Below are 21,370 nucleotides of genomic sequence, written 5' to 3' on the forward strand. Positions count from 1 at the left end.
GTGGGTTCACAAAATTGCTATGACAAAAAAATATAGATAAAACAAAACATGCATTTTTATTTATATTTTATTAAATTTGTTATAAAGACAAATGCAGAAATTCACTAAAAGGAATAATTAAAAAAAAAAAAAAAACACTAGAAGTGTATATTTAAAAAATCTAATCCTGAGCTTGAAGCGTACCATCCCACCGGAGGTTTGGTGTCAGTTGTCCGCATCAATCAGTGTCTCTTTTTGAAGTCTCTAATCATCAGCTTGGCTACTCTAGTATATTTTTCTCAGCGTCGTTTTCCAGACAGCAGTGTTCTGGCTGTTCGGGGCTTTGGGGGAAGTAGACGTCGGCCTTGTGTTCGTCGTCGTGCTCGATGTGTTTCAGGTGGACGACCATGTGCAGGGCGTAGGCCAGGACCAGCAGCAGGATGAGGGAAGTGACGAGGCCCATCAGGATGGCCGGCGTCATGAAGGTGGCGCAGACGGTCGCAGGAGAAAATGTACCGGAGGAGACGTTGAACGCCTGGATCTGACGAGGAGACAGGGACATTTTGAAGATAAAATTCTGAGTGTGACGGTTCAGAATTCAAGTTTATCGTCAGTGAAACAAATCCTCTCTGGAGTCAAGGTGCATAAGCAAAGTTCAAATCCAAACAAACATTCAATGCAGATTATTTGTTTCATTTATTTGAGTCAGTGTCAAGTGACGCACAAATAACCATGCAAATAAATAAATAAAACTACCGCACGCATCAATCAATTTTGTTACCTGCAATAACAGATTTTCTCAGATCTTTAATTTGGTGAACTTGTTGTTTATTTACACATCCAGCTGTTACAGAGCAACATTGAATGAATGCAAGTCCAACATTCACTCTCTTTATAGCTGTTTTTGGTCTCGACCAACTCCAGAGGGAAGGATTTGTCTCTTTATCTGCTAAATGCTCCACCATGTTCAGTCTCTTAACTGTGTCTGCTGTTCGGAGCTGAGCAGGTATAGTGTAACGTGGGTTTATCAGAGTTTTTTCCACAGAAAATCAACTGTGTGGAACAGACAGGTACCTGGAAGTTGGTGAAGGTGACGCTCCAGCGGCGGGCGTGGTCGGTGCTGGGCAGCAGCAGGGCGCTGTAGCGCTGCAGGCTGCTGACGTGGAGGCAGTGGTAGGAGGAGGAGGCCGGAGCGTAGACGTCGCTGGCGTTGAACACGGCCTCCTCAGAGGTGTTGTAGAGCAGAGAGACGCTGTCCACCGAGAACCACCACTGACCCGAAGACTCGTAGAAAGTGTTGGACAGCTGCAGTCTGATGACAGAGGCACGACAGGAGACCTTCAGTCCAAATTTGACAGTAAACGTTTCAGCTGCTTGCATGGCTGTAGAGCTCTAAGCCTTAAAAAGGTAGCATGTGGAGATTTTTAACTCTAGTAGCGCTGTGAGACGTTTTGTTATGAGTAGGACCTCTTTTTTTCTTTGTGCCAATGGTGTCGCATTGTTCCACTGATCTACAGGAGGTGGTGATGCACTAAGAAATGCAACACTGCACCAACAAAGCTAACATGAATATAAATAATAATATAAATGTATTTGTATATGTTTTATGAGGAAGGAAATGCAGTCAACACATTTGTTAGGTACAAAATGTGTTTTGGTGAGTAACAATAAGAAGAAGTTAGATCTGTCCTATCAGTGTGACCTCCTCTTTTACATAACATTTGATCATATATTTGTTCCGATGAACATTATATAAAGTTATGTTTTTGTGCGTGATTGTCAGACATGTTGTATGACTGACCTGATGGACAGGCCTCTCAAATCCTCCACATCTCCAAACCTCATGATCAGCCTGGTGAAGACAGACAGACAGACGGACAAAATCATTTATGTTTTCTGATGCTTTTAAAGGTTTGTGTAAGTCAGACAGACAGGTAGACAGTCGGGTCACTCAGACAGACAGGTGTACGTACGTGGCCTTGTCCTGGCGGCAGACAGACTGGCTGGTGTCGACAGGTTTCTGAGGAGAAAAGGCTCTCTCTGTCAGGTCCAGCTGCTTCTGCTTCTCATAGCGGAGAGACAGCTTCCTGGCCTGGAACAGGACGCACGGCTCCCCATCGGACAACACCTGGTGGACGGGGACAACAGTATTACTGGACAACACCTGGTGGACGGGGAGTATTTTCTCAGCCATCAGTGTCTCTACAGTGTTTAGCTGGTAAATCATCTGAAGACAGCGCCACCTTGAGGGGAGGGAAGGGAACTGCAGCTCCTGGCATCTGAAGTATCTTCCTCTGAGACACATCTGGAGACTGAAGAGAAGGCTTGAAGGAGAGAGAAACAGAGAGAAAATACTCTTTTATCTACAGTTCTTCTGTGTTTGATGTGAAGCACATTTTATTACACATGACTGTTGATTAAAAAACACAGCTGACTGACAGAGAGCTCATGATTTCAATCTGATTTTATTTGTATATTAAAGTAAAAAAGAGTTTACCTGCAGTTGTCTGAGCGGTTCGTCTGCAGACATCAAACGCTCCTCCGTCCACATCCCTCCATCACTATGTGCCATCTCTTCATCTGGAGAGACAATAACAGGATAGATTCTCTCATTTTATGAACTAAACCACATATTTTTTTATTTTATTTTATATCCCTTATTAGTCCCGCAGTGGGGAAATGTGTCCTCTGCATTTGACCCATCCCTAGTATATATAGGGAGCACTGGGCTGACATTGTGTGACACACACAGGACACGTAGCAGCCAAGGATCGAACCGTCGACCTTTACCGGACGACCCTCTCTACCCAGTGAGCCATGGCCCCCCCCCCCTTGGGCAAATAAACATATCTAAAAAACTATACATATACTGTATATATGGCCAAAACACAAAGACTTTTGTTTGTAGTTTTCTGAAAAGTTTACATTTTGGAGACACTAGGTTGCCACAACAGCAGTTACAGTAATAACGTTTTTGGATTCCTCCTAGTGGCCCAAAGCAGCCAGACGAGCAACATCCAGTCGTAGAGTATTCAGGGTTACGCTTGATGAACGTATACACTTTACAAAGTCACATTTACGTTCCAGAACTCATGCATTTCGTTGCAGGGGATGTATTTTTACTGCTCTCCTGCTGATTTGCTGGTACTTCTACTTCTGTGAAGGCTTCTGTAGTTATCTCTAAAAATGTAGGTTAATTTAGCAGTTGGGTAAATGTATACTTTATTTATTAAGTACTGAAATGACAGTACTGAAAGAATATTATGCAACATGACTGTTGGGTTCTTTTAGTCTCCCTTTGTTGGTGTTGTTTTGGGTAGTTTTCGATTGATGCACACGAATGATTGTTATTTATTTCCCAACTAGCTTAAGGAGCAACTACCGAACAATCCATCAGAGGGGTTTATGGGAAGGTAGTAGATTATCAAAACACAATGAATTATCAATATAGTTTGTTTTTAGATTTTGTATTTAAGGCATGGGGATGTTTCTAAAGATAGATATAGATATAGATATAGATATAGATAAATGATACTCACCATGGTCTGGAGAGACAGCAGCACTGTGAACAAAAGTGGCAGGAAGATCAATAAATGAATAAATGTTTATCATTTATTTTACTTTTCCCATGCACTTTAAATTTAACACAGCTTCCTGTTTTAATTGATTTGATTCTCTCTTTCATTGATCAGCATTTCTTTATGTTTTCACATATTTAATAATTGATCATATCTGGCACTAAATGTCTGTCAGTTCTGAGATATTGTATAAATATGAATATATATATATAATCTTTTCCTTTCTCACTTTTTTCATTACTTCTTCTAATTAAGTAACAAGATTTGTTTTCATATATTATTTTTTATATTCTAGATTGTATTTATTGGCATTTTTATCAGTTGTAAAGAAATGCGGTATATTAGCAATTCTTTGAAGAAATTTGCAATCACACAATTAAACTAAATCTAATTCTGACTCGTTATCATTTGACAGTTGGCCAATGTGACAAGAAATATGGCTAAATCCAAATAAGTTGATATGTTATTATGGGAAAACATAAACAATATTGACATGTTAAAAGAACCTTCAACATAAATAAAGATGTCTAACTCAGATTAAAGATTCTTCTTTAAATAAACAGCAATACACTATAATCACTGTTAGATGAGAATAACGTGTCTAATAACAGAAAAGAAACAAAAACAAAAACAAACGTCCAGTTATAAGAGATGAAAAAGAATAGTGCCTCATAAAAGCCAAATAAATGATTACCATACAGCAGAGTTGAGAACTATTGATGGTTGCTTGTAAAATTACAGAAAATATAAGGTAACATCATGACAATATGTTAAATCGCCCTGATAAATAACGAAGTTTAGAAACAGAGGAGAGAGGGAGGATGATCACCAGATGCTCCTGTGAGGTTTCGACTACCCAGAATGCATCTCGTTAGTGACCCAGTCGTCTACCTGGTGGATTAGAGTTTAAGAGACCAGACAGAGTGCTCAGTCTGGAACAGAGATGTTCTGGTGCTGAGAGGACCCACTCTGACCCAGATTACAGAGAGAAACACCAGAAGTAGAAAAGTAGTAGAACAATAATTGACCGAGATTTAATGTTAGAATCAGTTTTAAAAAAAATATATATATATATATATTCAGTTCAGGTTTGACATAAAGAACAGACCCATGATGTGGTCACAGAAGCATAATGCCCACCCTCCTGTTAACCCTCAGGTAAACACTTAGCACTGTTAGCACTGTTAGCACTGTTAGCACCGTAAACTGGGGTGTCACAATATACGACGTCATGTATTGACGGTAACCATGATATTTCAAAATTAAATATCGATATCGTGTTGTTAATACACATGTGATGATATTGTGTAAATCACCTCAGCACCTCTTGAATCCTCTTGTATAGTTTTATGGTTACAGACTCTCTCTCCACCTTCCTACACCGTGATTTTTATCGTGATTTTTTTTTGCTTTGATAATCGTGTATGACAATCTGTTATTGTGACAGCCCCGTCGCCATGTTGAGAGCCGTGTGGAGGCAATCCCTCACTCTGTTTGATACGCTCTGAATATGGAATTCAGCACCTTCAATAGAAAAGGTAACTTCATTCATACTCTCACATTTGAACCAAAACAATACTTTCTGTACCCATTTGGTTACAATAGTCTGTGTAATAAGATACAATAAGAACTGTACACCACACACCAATTCAATAGCGTAATAATAAAGTAGCCTGATGAAATACAAAATAGTCTGATATGAATGAGCCACGTGCACGCTCCCCCTCTCAGTATATGCAGAATAAAACATTTGTCTCAGCACACACTGAATGTATTATAAATGTGCTTTGTTTAGAACAAGAGGCATAGAGAAGACAAATCCTCCCGACTCACTTACAGCCAAAAAAAAGGTTTAGCTCCTCTTGTTTAGTCAGGGCCGGACTGTGGATTGTGGGATTGCATTGATTATATCATCATACAATCACACACACACACACACAGACACACACACACACACACACACACACACAAACAAAGGATGCGGTGGCTCTCAGCCAAAAGGAGATTTTGCAGCTTCTCCCTCTTTTTACAATCAGCAGCTGCCCACTATAAAAAATAACAATCTACAAACAGCTGCCTTTCCACACATTCAGCAGACACAGAGAGACGGTTCCGTTCCCCTTAAACAACGCTGATATCGAATGACTCTGCAAAAGCCTGGATTATGCAGACAGATTTCTTTTTCAGGTCCAATGCCAACGTTGTACAATTCTCGCTTTCTGCTACGACATTATGGTTTGTAGGAAAGATCATGGCTCTGGCAAATACATGGTTGTGGCATGCTTAGGTAACTAAAACACGGCCACGGTTAATACAAATGGGAATTCAGGTTTCCAACAGAACACACATACCCCTGCATGAAAGCCAGACGTGCTGCCACATAACTGCATGCTGGGATACTGATTTGTATGCATTTGAGTCCAATATTCATTATTTTAGCTGTAATTTAGGGACAAGCCTACAGATAATTCTCACCAGCTCTGCAGATACACAGAGGTTGTTGCTATTTTTTCATCTTTTTAGCCACATTGACTCTTTATTTCAGTCTCAAATTAGCGTCATCGGATAAACCCACTGTCCTCTGACTGCTCAGAGCCAAACAGCAGACGCACAAAGTTAGAGATTAGCTGGTGATCATAGTGGAGCATTTAGCAGTTTACGATGCTTATATATATATATGCCAGGAGTTGGTAGGTACCAAAAAACAGCTAAAAGGAGAGTGACTATTTGGTTTCATCAGGTACAGAAACAAAACTCCAGCAGGATGATCATGTTGCTCTCTATGTCTGCTGCATGTGAAATAACTGGTTACCATCACTAGATGATAATATGTCCGATGTTGGGTTTTTCAGATTGTTCTTCTGTCACCAAACAACCAAATAAAAATGCACCTTTAAAGAAATAAGCACAATGAAACCAGGTCCTGGTGGGACTCGCAGTCACAACGCATCAGTAATCTTTGAGCTGATGTGTCAAGTGTGAAAGATTAGAGCGTCGCGAGAGGTCAAAATCAACCAGCATCAAGGTAAAACATAATCTCTTGTCTCTGCTTCACTTACCCGTCAGCAGCTCGTCGTTCGAGGCAGGTTGATGGTTTTGGATGCAGGAGAAGGAGAGAGAGGAAGAGGAGGAGGATGCAGCAGTGTTTCCATGGTGAAGCCATCGCGGTGGTGTTCAGAGAGGGATGCCAGCACACACTCTCTCTCCTCCGTCTCTCCACCCTAGTAATCTACTTTAATCAGCCCACCGTCTTTAAGCCCCCTTAACAGACGGATAAATCAGCCAATCAGGGCAGGGCACAGGCATGAAAGGGGCTGAGAGAGCCCCGCCCCCTAGTTTCCCCAAATTTTCTCATTTTCACTTCAGATCAAAATCCATTTAATTTCAGCAGATTACAGGGCTTCACAATGACGAGTGTGCAGACAGAACAAATATTGAAGATACACTTGAGAAGTGAAATTGCCTTGAATCTACAATTTTTCAGACATGGAATACAATCATGGCTGGCTTCTTATTAATTTAACAATGTATTGTATTATTCTACTATACCTCTTTTATAAAGTAGGATACTGCACAAGCAAAGAATAAAAATATATTAAGTTGTGAGTCATTTAGTTTGCAGTTTGTTCACATTATGCAAGAGTGTTGATGGATAATTGAGAATAAAGAGAAGAACTACTGGTCTGAATATTACTGTGGTTGAACAATTAATCTATTTTGTGCTGCAGGGAAACAAGACTAAGACCAGTGGTGGAATGTAACTAATATATTTACTCATTTAAGTACAATTGTGCAGTACTTGTACTTGCATTGTATGCTATTTTATACTTCTTATACAAAACTAAGAATAAAGCAAAACAAATGATTCACGTAAGTTATATAAAATACAACACTAAATTCACATATTGCAGGTAAAAAAAAAATGTCTCAAATAATGTTAAAAAGCTGAAACGTTTGGACTAACCGATAGAAATCTAAATGTATGTCTATAGAAGTCATCAGAACAAAAGTATTCAAATTATTTGTTCTGTATAAAATATAAAAGCATACAATGAATCGTCATCGTTTTACCAATGGATACCTTAACCTTCGAGTAATCATTTTAATCAGGCATCTTCTGTAGCCACTCCCAGCCGGGGTCCTCAGACTAGACATTTTCCCCCGGTGCATCTTGGGTCCTTCCTTTCGATCCCAGGCTCGCTTCTGCAATCATGGGTACGGCCTTTACTTCACCCTAAATATTCAATTATTCTGTTCACTGCTGACATTTTTTACGTCTATGTCGTTTATGAATATCTTACAAACTGTTTTCGATGCGTTTGTGGTGTAAAAAACTCCAAAGATGACTTAAACACCGACCGTTTTTACGATTCTCTCCCCGCAACGTGGAGCGGCCATAACACATCTGAGCTGCGTGTTAGCATGGTTAGCGTAGCATAGCATACGTCCCTTTTACATCATAAATTGTTGTTGGTCATAATTACAGTATGTAGCTAAACAGCTCAATAACATAATTTGATGTCATATGCGATCGTGTGTGAATCTTCAGACTGCGTGTGTGTAATCTAGGTTAGCATCCTGTTAACGCCGCTCGCAGCTAATGTCCAAAAGCTTCGTTAGCTTGTCTCTGCTGTCACAATTGCGGCAGGTTTTGGGGGAAATACCGCTATAAATCACGCAGACGGCATTTATGTGATTTACAATCATGTTTGCTCACTATTGGTGAACAGTACAGACACATGTATTAAACCGCAGTGGCTATAACGCTAACTGTAGATAGTTTCACACACTGTACTACATTTGGTATGTAACCTATGTATAGGGTTAGGTCTTGAACTGTTTTGTAGTTAGTGTGAATTCGGGCTTAATACAGAGCTGATTGTTTTGAGCTGAAAGACGCTGTCCGCTGACACGATGTTGTAACATTTAAAGAAAATCACATATTTAAGCATTTCTTATTGTGTCAAGAGTATTTGGAGTGACCACAGTGAGAGGCCTGGTTCTTAAGGGAAGGAACTGGTTTTTAATTACAGCTCACCTGTCTGAATCTTCATGACTGTTCAGGTGTGGAAACACTTACCTGGAGCTTCAGAGGCTACCTAATGACACCCCGGATCTTAGAGTTTTAAATCAAATTAAATGTAGTTTGAGATTTAAGCAACCTTGTTTCTCATTTACATGTGTATGAAATCAGATTATTGGAGGCAGTTGACAGTATTGAGGTTACTGATGTGTCTGTTAAGTTGTTGCTGCACCACCCAATCAGTCAGAAGTTGTTCATAGCGTAGTGGTGGTGATGCTCTCTAACAGTTTTCACCCATATTTTTAAGATAAAAAGTGACCGGCATTAAAAGGAAAACATTTTTTCATTTGCATAGTTGTTGTTGGATAACGTCTTTGTTCTACTGCAGCTGTGTGGTTTGGAGACATTTAAGCATTTCAAATGTATGTGAAGAATACTTTGTTGAATGTCTACAAGACTGCGTTGGCACTAATATCGTTTGTCTTTGTCTCCCAGGAAAGTGTCGTGGTCTGCGCACAGCCAGGAAGCTCCGTAACCACCGCCGTGAGCAGAAATGGCACGATAAACAGTACAAGAAGGCCCATCTGGGCACGGCCCTCAAGGCTAACCCCTTCGGAGGAGCCTCCCACGCCAAGGGCATCGTTCTTGAGAAAGTGTGAGTACCAAGAGACCCGCTGAACCATAAAAGATGGAATGATGGCTGATAACAAAACACTGGACATGGACAGCTGGTCGTTTTAGACTTTTGATTTCTGCCACTTAGACGAAGTCGACCCCTCAAGGGTCCAGTTAAAAGCATCTTAACCAGAGAGCTTGATTCAAACCTTCACATTGTATATTAACAACTCGAGTGACCCGGTGGAAACGTCAGTCTCTCTCCATCATACCTACTGGAAATTCAGTTATGTTATTTCTGTGAAGTATTGCATTAAGTCTTTTACTAGTCTTCAAGGTAATTTGAACTGTTTTCATGTTAAGTTGGTTAAAGTGTTTTTTTTCCCCGTCTGCAGTGGTGTTGAGGCTAAGCAGCCCAACTCTGCCATCAGGAAATGTGTGAGAGTTCAGCTCATCAAGAACGGCAAGAAGATCACCGCCTTCGTCCCCAACGATGGTTGCCTCAACTTCATCGAGGTAAATACCCGCCCATTAAACTAAGTCTATACTAATTGTATTCCAGGTTCAGCTAATTTAATCTGTTGAGTTTTTCCCTAATCTACATGTAGACGCCTGTGTTCTTTTACTGACCACCCGCTCTCCTCTCTCTCTCTCTCTCCTCCCCTGCAGGAGAACGATGAGGTTCTGGTGGCAGGATTCGGACGTAAAGGTCACGCCGTTGGTGACATTCCTGGTGTTCGTTTTAAGGTGGTCAAGGTGGCCAACGTGTCTCTGCTGGCTCTGTACAAAGGCAAGAAGGAGAGACCAAGGTCATAAACAGTTGAGACAGAAAATACAATAAACACATTTTCAATTACAGTCTGGGTCTTTCGTGTTATTTAATTATTGGTCACAATTGCTACTTTTACAAGACTTAAAAAGCATGAAATGAGTCCACATGCTTACAGACTGTACTTCCTGTAAGTTTGTGCAATTTGTCATTTACAAGCTCCCAATCATCTGACGCATTACATCATTAAGACAGTTTAATAATCCATCAAGCCGAGGATGTGAGCTTTGTGGAACAGTTTCTAAAATTGGATATGTTTTGCTTCCAATAGTTTTTTTAGTTACTTGGGTTAAAATAAAATTCCTGGTAAACGGTCCTACAAGCTCAATACTGGTTTACATGAGTTTCCTGAAGGATTTGTTTATTTAAATAGTTCAGTGGAATGCATTAATATAGCACTTTAATCCAAAGCATTTTACAATTTTCCTCTCAGAAGTGCACACTAACACAGATTGTAGCAAAGATCTTTTTAAAAGTGTAGACGGGACGAGCTGGAGATCAAACCACCAACACTGTGATCGGGGCCGCTGAGCCCTCTGGCTCTAGCTGTTTTTTTTCAAAATCTAGTTTTAAGACCTTTTCAATATTAATATACAATTCATGAAGAACTACTTTGACTCTAAATCGCCTTTTCTAAAGCAAAAATGTCAAACGTCTCTGGCTCCACCTCTAATATCACCTGGAACTCTTCATGGACAAAACAATTTAATCTGAGAAGTAGTTGTCAGATGAATCAAATATACTGCAGAGTAATCCAGGCATGGTCTGATCTGCAGTGTCACACTAGCTGCTAATCAGTTTACTTCATTAACTCTTCTGGAGGTAAATATAGTAACCGGTGTCAGATCCCTCCTCAGCCAGAGTGCTGCAACCAAACAGCTGAATCATGGAGGTCTAGAGCTCACACGAACCTGCAGAGTCTTTCCCTGCAGAATTGCGATACTTTAATGACACCATTCCAAGACAAAGAATTTGATCTTGAGTATAAATCGCATGCATTTGCAGACACAGTGCTTTACTATTAAAACAATATGGAACATGGATTCATTGACAGAACCCATGCAGACATAAAGCTCAGGTTTCAGTCACGGGTCAGATACCTCTCCTCCTCCTCCTCCTGCCGTCTACAGCAACAACAACAGATCCTCTTTTAATCTGCAGGGACTCGAACAGCCGAGTAGAGGAAATCAAAACGACTCGACACAAACCACAAGGTAAAGAAGCACAGAGACGTCTGTCAGCACAGGAACCTACAGCCAGAGAACCAGAGAGACAAACGGGGTGTGACAGTAGAACACTGTTAATATCAGTTACTATGATTCTAAGGGATGTTAGCAGCACTACAGTTAATTAACTGCTATATGAAAAACAGCTGTGAGCTTCTTCAATAATGTACTATGATTAACTAAAATACGCTGACGGTGCTCAACCAGATTGCTCCCGTCAATCACTCGCTCACTCACGTCCGTTTTGTTCAATACCATAAATAAGCAAATGTACTCTGTATGATAACCATCACTCTTAATAATGCAGTACTGTTACAACCTTAAACACAGACGTGTTGAAACTACTGTTTGGTTGAGGTTTGGTAAGATTGTTATGCTCATTGTGGCTTCTTACTTTCTAGCACTGAACGTTCCACATATGTTTACTGTACTTTTGGGAAATCTTACAGCATGCAATTATATTTTGGCCAAACAAACAGTGGTTATAAACTGTAGCTCTTCTTTAATATATATATATATATATATATATATGAATTCAGAAAATCAGGAAAGGTCTGTATTTGACAGAAATAGGCGAGACACAATCAGCTTTTTAGATTCTTTTTTAAGTTGTGCAGGATGCTATTCTGATATTCTAAAGTCAAGGAGCAACTTTAGGCCGCAATGCTCCTTCAACCTGTCAACAACAGTTTGGTGAAGGTCCTCTGCTGTGCACCAACAAGGAAACGGTTTAACCAGTTCGGTGCGTAAGAACCTGACTGGTCTGCACAAACACCTTTGAGATGATCACAGATTCCTGCAGCCTGGTTCAGACATCTGGTGGAAAGTCTGAAACCAGAAGAGTGGAAGCTTTCATAGCAGCAGATTAATGCCGACTATCACGTCCTGTTTCAGTGTTCAGGGGTCCACTCACCTATCAACATGTAGGGTTCATAACTGCAGAAGGATCGGATTTAAACCAACACCGACCTGCTGATCTCACAAGTTCAGTGAAATATGCCTTTTTGAACAGGGCCATCGTCTTCATCATGGAGTTTGGGCGATTTGGGCTGCAGGAGGATGATGAGGATGAAGAGGAGGACGCAGCGACTCAGTACATGATCGAACAAAGTCTTCTGGAGAGCAACAAACAGAAGGAAGCTCAGAAACCAAGGTCATGAATACTTGTTTTGGTGAAATGATCAACTCCTACATGATGGAAGTTCTGCTCTTTCCTTTACTGTCCTGTTACTGGATTTGCAATTTTCTTCAAGTTTATATTCTGAAACAAATGTGTAAATTTGAGTTTCTTCCACGAACCGAAATAACTACAATTCTAACACAAAAGACATTAAAAAGATAAAAAAATTGAGCAAATAATTGAGCATAAATATAAAATATAAAGCTTTATACGTTTCCCTTTAACCACAAATTAGTTCCTAATGAAAATAAAAGCTTTTTATTGTTTTTCTTTGAACACCAACCAGTTAACGTAATTTATATTATTCTTATATTTATATTTCACCCGCTCATTTTCTTTAGAGATTAGAAATTTAATTTGAAGAGACCAACTTCCCAGCGGTGAAATACTTTAATCTGTAAGAACTTGAGATGTTCAGTGTTGTAATTAGTTGCACTGAATAGTTTGTTAGTTTTCCAGTTACTTTTTGAACCAATATTATTCAAGTGAAGCTCTTCAGATCAGAGGACTTTTCCTCTTCAGTTCCACAGAATTTAGTTCTACTTTGTGTTTAATTTAACATCTCCGTTGCTCACAGCTCCGGGCCGGAGTCTGCACACAGCAGCCCGATCTTCACGGCAATAAGACAAGGTGAGGATACAAGGCGTGTATCCAGGTATCAAGTATGAATGCTTTAGCTGTGGTTTACTATAAAATAATACACATTAAACTGTCAAGTATATACATTTTAAGATATCCTTAGAACTCATGATGCATTTTCTGGATTTAGTGGTGGTTAAGTTGATTCAATTATTAACTTTTTTAGTTTCTGATGGCTGCTTTTCACTGACATTACAGCTTAAACGCTCTGTAAATGACTAGTTCGGTGTTCCTCTTCTGAAAATTCTGAAACAAAAAGCAGAAAATGAACATTTTATATTAAAAAAAGTCACGATGGCTCCGTCCAATTTTGCATTTATTTGACGGACATTTTTTCTTTCTTTTAATAATAAAAAACAATAAATAGCAATAAAAAAAGACATTATTTTTGACTCAAAAAGTAACTAATGTGATTTCAGTTGGACTTTGATATCTAGTTTATTCTTAAACTTAGTGGGTCATTTTTTATTTTAAAAGGGAAAGAACATTTACGACCTCCTAATAATATAAAAAGGGACAGAAGTTGACATATTTACTGCTGCTGACCCTCCGTCCCTCCAGGTAACGAGAAGCTCTTGAAGGATCTCATCGCCCGACAGAGAGACGAGTTCTCACAGACAGACGGCCGAGGTTGGACTCCTCTGCATGAAGCAGCAGCTCAGAGCAACCAAACCGTCCTGGAGCTCACATTCAAAGGTTTGCATCCGCTTTATACTGATTGTGCACAGCTTCATAATAACGAAACACCTAAATCAATGAAACAGAAGCTTTAATGAGATCACACAGTGGAGCGTCACGTCCTCCAGTTTCAGGCTCAGACTCCGTGGAGAGTCGCACTCTTCGTGGTCAGACTCCTCTCTTCCTGGCGGTGGAAGGAGGTCTGATAGAAAACGCCTCCTTCCTCCTTCAACATGGAGCCCAGCCGGACAGTCAGGACCAGGACCAGGACTCAGCGCTGCTAGTAGGTGGGCTGACCGACGCTTCACTGCCCTGTGGACTGAACTCTAAAAACTGTTTCATAAAAGTCCTATAAATTGTTGCTATAATTCATATTGAAATACTGAAACACACGCTGCAGACATTCTGTCACAGTTTAAACATACTTGCCATCCTTCTGATTAATTCCTTCATTTAAACGGAAACAAACTGCAGCGTGAGGAAGTACTCTGATCCTTTACTTCAGTAAAAGTAAAAGTTCTGAATCTAAAATGTTATTTGAGTAAAAGTATGTAAGTACAATCAGGAACATGTTCTGAAAGTATTAAAAGTAAAGATGAATGTCCTGTGACTGTTATAATCTACATTATATAATTAGATTATTATTACTCATGGATTTATGTAAAAGCAGGATTTTACTGTTGTAGTTGGTTGAGGTGGAGCTCATTTTAAACAACTAATAATCTTTTTCATTATGAATCAATCTGCTGATTATTTTCTCCATTAATCAATTGATTGTTGACGCCGTCAACATCTTTGTTTGAAAGTTATTCTAGTTAAATCTAATTTAAATGATCAACATAATTCTGTTATCAAAATAGTTGCCATTACATTTTCTATCAATCAACGTATTGATAGTAGTATAGTTTATAACAAAGCATCATGTTTTATGAGCACTTCATATGATTTTTATGAATATATTTTATTTGTAAAGCTAAAACTGTACAACATTTCCTTCTGTGTTGTATTAGAGTAAAAGTATAAGTGGTATGAAAATACGCAATACTCAAATACAAGTACATCAAATTTGTGCTTAAAAAAGTACTTTGAGTAAACGTACTCAGTTACTTTCCACCACTAATAAACAGTGGCTGCAAACCACATGTTGTTTACGTTTGTTTACAAAATAAGACAACATTGTGCTTCTTTTCATCGTCATCATGTTTGACTCGTTCTGCAGCGATCCGTTCAGACCGCGCTGACCTGATGAAGCTGCTGCTCCAGCGGGGCTCCAGGGTGAACCAGGCGGGCTGCCACGGCCGCCGTCCCCTCCACGAGGCCTCGTGGCTGGGTAAGACGCCGCTGGTGACGCTGCTGCTGGAGGCCGGAGCGCAGACGGACCCTCGGAGCGACTACGGCCTCACCCCGCTGGCGCTGGCCGCTCAGGCCGGACACCTGGAGGTGGTGGAGACGCTGCTGAGGAGAGGTGAGAGAGCAGGGACGTCTGGTAGCAGGACAAGAGTCCTCAAAGTGCAACATTTTACAGCTTCTTATCAAACACTTCCTTATTATTGTACCTAAGTACTAGTAGTATCTATGCAGTATATCAGAAAGTACAGCTACTGAAGTTGTTTACTTGAATATTTGTGTTTATTTTGCAACTTTATTCTTTAGCTCCACTACATTTCAGTGGCAAATATAGTACTTTATACTTCTCTACATTTATTTGATGGTTAAAGTTACTGGTTACTTTGCAGATTAAGATTTTAAAAACATAACATATAATCAGTTGATAAAAACATGACTTATTGATATATATACAGTGTATTAACTAGCTTCACCTCAACCAGCGAAACAACTTAAATGCTGCTTAGATTAATGCACCACAGCAGTACTTTTGATACTTTAATACCTCGTCCTGTCATCAAGTGGCTAACTTACCGTCTCTTTTTTTAAAAACTCAATTCCCTCTTGTCCGTCCTGCAGGGGCGGACGTCCTGTCCCAGGCGCAGGATGAGGCCTCCATCTTGTACGAGGCGTCTTCCTCGGGAGATCCAGAAGTTATCAGTCTGCTGCTGGAATACGGCGCCGACGCCAACGTGGCCAAACAGACGGGACACATGCCGATCCACCGCGTCGCACACCAAGGACACCTGCAGTAAATGTTAAATATTACATCACATTTCATGAGTCATTTGTTGTGTTTTATTCTGTAAAGTGGTTGTAAACTACATCATCAGATGGAGGTGTGTGTGTGTGTGTGTGTGTGTGTGTGTGTGTGTGTCTCAGAGCTCTAAAGCTGCTGATTCCAGTCACTTCTAAGGCAGAAGTCAACGACATCGGGATAAGTCCTCTCCACTCTGCTGCTGCAGGAGAACATCCACACTGCATCAAGGTGTGTATGTGTGTGTGTGTGTGGAAAGTAACTAAGTACATTTACTTAACTACTGTACTTCAGTACAGGTTTTAGGTACTTGTATTTTACTTGAGTATTTTCATATTCAGAGCATCAATAATTATAATACAGTAAAATAATATGCATTTTTCAGAAATATGACATTCTGCATTAAGAGTACTGTACAATGTCCCTCCTCCCCAACTTCCCATCAGGCCTTGCTGGACGCAGGTTACGACCCCAACTACATGCTCCATCCCTGGGCTCGGCGCAGCTATGACGACGAGAGGAAGTCGGCGCTCTTCTTCGCGGTCTTAAATAACGACGTGCCGTCAGCCAAACTGCTGCTGGAGGCCGGGGCCATGGCCAACCAAGACCCAATCAAATGTCTGCAGGTACCCGTGTGTGTGTGTGTGTGTGTGTGTGTGTGTGATATACCCAACATTAAAAACCTCAAACCTAATATTCAAAGAAGTTGGGTAACACAGTTTGGGAAACACAGTAATGCACTTTCTTTCTGAGAGTGAGAGGAAAAGATGTTTGTGTTCGACGTTCAGAGCTGAAGTCAGGATGTGGTTAGCTTAGCTTAGCATAAAGACTGGAAGCAGGGGGAAACTGTTAGCCTAGCTCTGTCTACAGTGAAAGAAATACACCTGACAACACCCATGAAGCTCACTAATTGTATCTCCTTTGATTAGTCGGCACATAAACGGAAGAGTTTGTGGTTTTACGGGGAGTTACTTGCTGGAACTATTTTTTGACAAACAACAGTTGTTGCAGTGATCGTGTTCAGGTTTCTGAAGTGTTGTCACAGTGAGGTTGCCAGGTTTGGTATCGTTGTGCCTGTCATGTCCTCAACCAAAGAACGTCTTAGTTGACTAACCCTCACACTGATTTGTTCACTAATCGATACTTGGCGGATGGATACGCTGTTGTTCGTCTGTCAGCCCATCACCTCCCTGAGCAGAAACCTCTGTTGCTGATCCAGTGACTGTGTCTTTAAGATTTCACTGCGTGTGGGCAACTACGAGTTGATCAACCTGTTGCTGAGGTTTGGTGCCAACGTCAACTATTACTGCAGAATAAACACAACGCACTTCCCGTCAGCGCTGCAGTACGCTCTCAAAGACGAGGTAAACCGTTGCTCTTATTATCGTTATTCTTAAAAAAACATTTTATAAAAACATTAGTTTTACAACCCTTAATTATGTTGTTTCTGTCGGTACAGTTGTCACCTTTTGGTTGCTGTTTTTGAGTTGAATCTGGCCTGCTGTGTATGTGTGTGTGTGTGTTAGGTGGTCCTCAGGATGTTATGCAACTATGGTTACGATGTGGAGCGTTGCTTCGACTGTCCCTACGGTAACGGCTCCCACATCCCTGAAGACTACGAGGGATGGAGCAACTCTGTGATCAAAGACACCATTGTAACGTAAAGTTCATCAGAGCTCGCTCAGTGTTAAACTAACTGAAACATAAACTAGGAGCTGAAAAAGTTGCCTTGCTAATATAAAACCACCATCTCCCAATTTTCCTAAATGTCCTAAAAATGGTCAGAAGTTGTGGTAATTTAGTTTGAGAGGTTTCCCGTCACAGGAGCTCTAAAGCTATTAAAAGGAATAGTTCACCCACAAACAATATAAGTTGTATGTAGTACTCCCTCTGCTCTTTAAGATGCACCAATAAGTATTATTAGAAATTAGAATTATCTTTTGCTTCGTTCTCTTAAACACTACTTTTTCGGACCATTAACAGCCGAGGCAAGTGAGGACTATATAAAAATCATATTGTTTTGGGTGAACTATTCCTTTTAAAAATCTTAAACCAACTGTATCAATAACGATGGTCCCAAAAATTTCTAAAAATTGTTAACTGTCAGATGTTTAATGTCATAAACTGCTGGAAAAGTTAGAAACGTGGACCTGCTGGTGTCACTAAAAGAGAAGTCAAAGGATCTTCAAAGTTATTAAGATTTATCCTCCGGAGACAATGAATGTCTGCAGCAAAAAAATGAATCTTCTGCCATTAAACCACATCAAATCTCCTCTTGCTGCAGAACTCGGAGGATGTTAAACTCGTCACAGTTTATTAATGTTAAAGTTATAATACTTTGAATCATTCAGTCATTTCAGAACGTGTGTTATGAAGCTCATTCAGACCTACCTGGACATGTAAAACCTTCTGTTGACCTTCTGTCAGTGCAGTTCTGCGAGGTGATCACCGTCTACTGGCTGAAGGACCTCTCCGGTCAGGTGGTCCGCGTCATGTTAGACTACCTGGATCACGTGCCCTTGTGCTCCAAGCTGAAGGCGGCTGTGATGGAGCAGCAGCAGTGGCCCGACATCTGCAGGCTGCAAGGTTAAATTAAATCAAACGTTATTAATCCCTGCAAACAAAAACACACATCCGGTGGTCTTTGTTAATGTTTCCTCCTCCTCCTCCTCCTCCTCCTCCTCCTCCTCCTCCTCCTCCTCCTCCTCCTCTCCAGAGAACACTCGCTGTCTGCAGCATCTCTGTCGTCTGCGGATCCGTCGTTGTCTCGGTCGCCTCCGTCTGCGATCGCCGGTCTTCATGAGCTTCCTGCCGTTGCCGGTGCGACTGAAGGACTACGTCCTGTACCGGGAGTACGACCTGTACGGTCGGGAGAGCAGCACACCGGGGTGATGCAGGACTAAAATAAGAGAAAATAGTTCAATATGAACGTGTAATGTAATTTAAAAATCACACTTTAAAGTTTTGATTTGATTTGATTGTCTTTTTCTATTAAAACGAATGTATTTTTAATGTAACCAATGACAGTGTGTGATGTTAGTGTCTGTGATTGTGTATATTTTGATGAAACATGAAGCATTTGAAAGTAAATAGAGACTTGGAGGATAACATCCAGTGTGAATCAAGAATTAGAAACGGAATTAAAGTCTTATTTCCATTAAAGGATAGAAAAATAACAATAATAGGATGTCAACAACAATAAAAATGGTCTCACCTTTGTTTCAGATATCTTTTTGTCAGATTGAATTAGTATTTTTACTTTATTGTCACATTTGTTAACACAAATGTGCGTTAAGTCTTGTTAAGTTTACTTCATCACAATGTGATTCTACTGAAAGGAAATAAAGGATTATTTATTATCCTGCTGCTTGTTGTCTTTATTGGTGATACTACAAACCTGCACATCCCACAGATTTGAATCTGATTTAGAGTTAATATGTTTCTATCATCAGGAGATCTCTACTACCAGCTGGTGATATTCTCGGTTCCCAGAGGATGTTCCTCTAGCGCCACCATCAGGACAACATCACCACTTTGTATACAAGAAATATCCAGATAGTTAAAAACAAGAATACAATAATGTCAGAAGTGTTTTGTTCAGACAATAATTTCAAGAATATTGTGATTAGTGAATTCATAACTGATTGTGGGCTTTAATTCAAATATATATTACAACAGGTGTTAGTGTCATGAGGCTACCCATGTATGGAATTAGATTTGTCTCAATACTTTTGATCAAAATCTCCAAATAATCCAAAACATTATAATAATTTGAGAGATCATTTTAAAATGATCTATAAAGCACAGTTCTCGTGTCATAAAGTATGAGGTCTATCAATGAAGACGACATAACAGTAAAGTAAGTAGTAGGGTTTTGGTGTTAAAGATACAGTAATTTACTTTATAATTATTCTATAAAATGAGCCATCATTTAATGCGTCCCTGCCTCCTGGACATTACTGGTTTAATTTAATTTAAATGAAGATCAATACTGAAGCTTACCCAGCAGCTGAGTGTCTCTACAGGTGGTTTATGATGACCTCCTGTCATCACAATAAAGCATTTCCAAACAAAACAAACGAGTCACACTGAATTAAGACACAGATCTTATTTTGACCGCTGCAGGAAGATTTTCAAATAGCTATTTATGAGAAGAAATAAAACGCTTTAAAGATTGAATACAAGATTAAATAACTTGTACATCTTGTACTTTTGACACACAGATCTGATGGCGACTCTCTGCTGAGAGTCTTTACACAACAACAGATGTGGACTCCACACAGCAGGAGGTCACAGAGACAAGCAGAGGACCGGGTTCAACCCGCCCTCCTGCTGTGCTGAATCCCTCGATGTGAAGCTTTTAAATATGCAGACTTCTACTGGAGTTTTAGAAGGAAGGCTCCGACATCTTTGTCCCAACATGAGTCCTGATTATCTGATGAACACAAAGAGATTCTGGTGTTTGGTATTTTAAAACATCAACACCTCGGAAGTTTATCAAAGATTTACACTTTGTCTAGAAGTTTTCTGTAGAAACCCATTTCAACTAAAAAAACAAAGAAACAAATAAAACATGTAGGAAAAATAAAAACATAAATACTGATGGTGAGAGCAGCAGCACATTTCACAGAGTGGCCAAACGGTGTAATAACAATTTACGGTCCATCACGTGATGCCATGAGGCTTTTACCCATAGACTTAGATCGGGAAAGAGACAAAGTAAATGCTAGTGCGTTTGGTCTATGAGCCTCATGGATGAGAAAGATTGCCAGAAGATCTGGGAAATTTTGTCTGAATTTTTAACATGGTGGAGCTAGCAGCTGAAGGTGCTCAATACGCAATCTAGAGCACATGTATTGCCTTCACACGGCTCTCAACATGGACGGCTGAAGTCAGCGGTTCTTTAGCTAACGGTGCTAACAGCAACAGAGCTGAAAGCGCTAACGGTGTTTAACTTAAGCGGTGGCATTTAGCTAGTCAGTGGGAAACAGACTCATTACTCCACCATATTAAAAATAGTTGTTCTCTACAAGTTAATTAATGCTCTGAATTAGCAGCTAAAGAGACAGATAATCCCCTCAGGAGTGGGTGGAGACCAAAACCAGAGATAAAAGAGAGCGAATATCAGACTTACATTGATGAGGTGGACTCAAACAGGACTCCAAATGAAGGATCACGTTGCTCTATAGCTGCTGGAAGTATAAATAGTGGTGAAGTTACTATGGTATCCTTCAGGTAAGTCACCGTTTGGTTTGTCCCCTCTGGGCTACTGTAGCAACATGGCGGATCTCCTGAAGACCCGCTCAAGATGTAGATATAAACGGCTCATTATGACGTAACGAATACACAATTCTTAGTTTCAGGTGATTATACCTTATAATATACTACTTGTATTATACATCTTATATACAGTATATGGATTATACACCAATGAAAACAGTTATGAATATTATATTACATTTCTGCCAATAAATCCTCCT

General features: G+C 40.1%; 2 protein-coding genes across 2 annotated transcripts; both read left to right on the forward strand.

Annotated features, from left to right (window-relative positions):
- The first annotated feature begins 7,688 nt into the window (after window positions 1–7,688).
- Window positions 7,689–10,053, forward strand: rps23 (ribosomal protein S23). The gene is made up of 4 exons (XM_079186663.1): window positions 7,689–7,772; window positions 9,076–9,235; window positions 9,591–9,711; window positions 9,865–10,053. The coding sequence occupies exons 1-4, from the start codon at window positions 7,769–7,771 to the stop codon at window positions 10,009–10,011; spliced, it is 432 nt and encodes a 143-aa protein (XP_079042789.1). The 5' UTR covers window positions 7,689–7,768; the 3' UTR covers window positions 10,012–10,053.
- A 1,143-nt stretch (window positions 10,054–11,196) lies between these two features.
- asb14a (ankyrin repeat and SOCS box containing 14a) lies at window positions 11,197–19,022 on the forward strand. Its single transcript, XM_079186649.1, has 13 exons — window positions 11,197–11,238; window positions 12,263–12,403; window positions 13,008–13,060; window positions 13,631–13,765; window positions 13,876–14,034; window positions 14,967–15,212; window positions 15,713–15,884; window positions 16,016–16,121; window positions 16,337–16,516; window positions 17,126–17,254; window positions 17,417–17,545; window positions 18,323–18,476; window positions 18,607–19,022. Exons 2-13 carry the CDS (start codon window positions 12,279–12,281, stop codon window positions 18,780–18,782), a joined length of 1,764 nt encoding a protein of 587 aa, XP_079042775.1. The 5' UTR covers window positions 11,197–11,238; window positions 12,263–12,278; the 3' UTR covers window positions 18,783–19,022.
- Window positions 19,023–21,370: the final 2,348 nt, after the last annotated feature.

Source organism: Pholis gunnellus, assembly GCF_910591455.1.
Source record: "Pholis gunnellus genome assembly, chromosome: 3".
In the NCBI taxonomy this organism is placed as follows: Eukaryota; Metazoa; Chordata; class Actinopteri; order Perciformes; family Pholidae; genus Pholis; species Pholis gunnellus.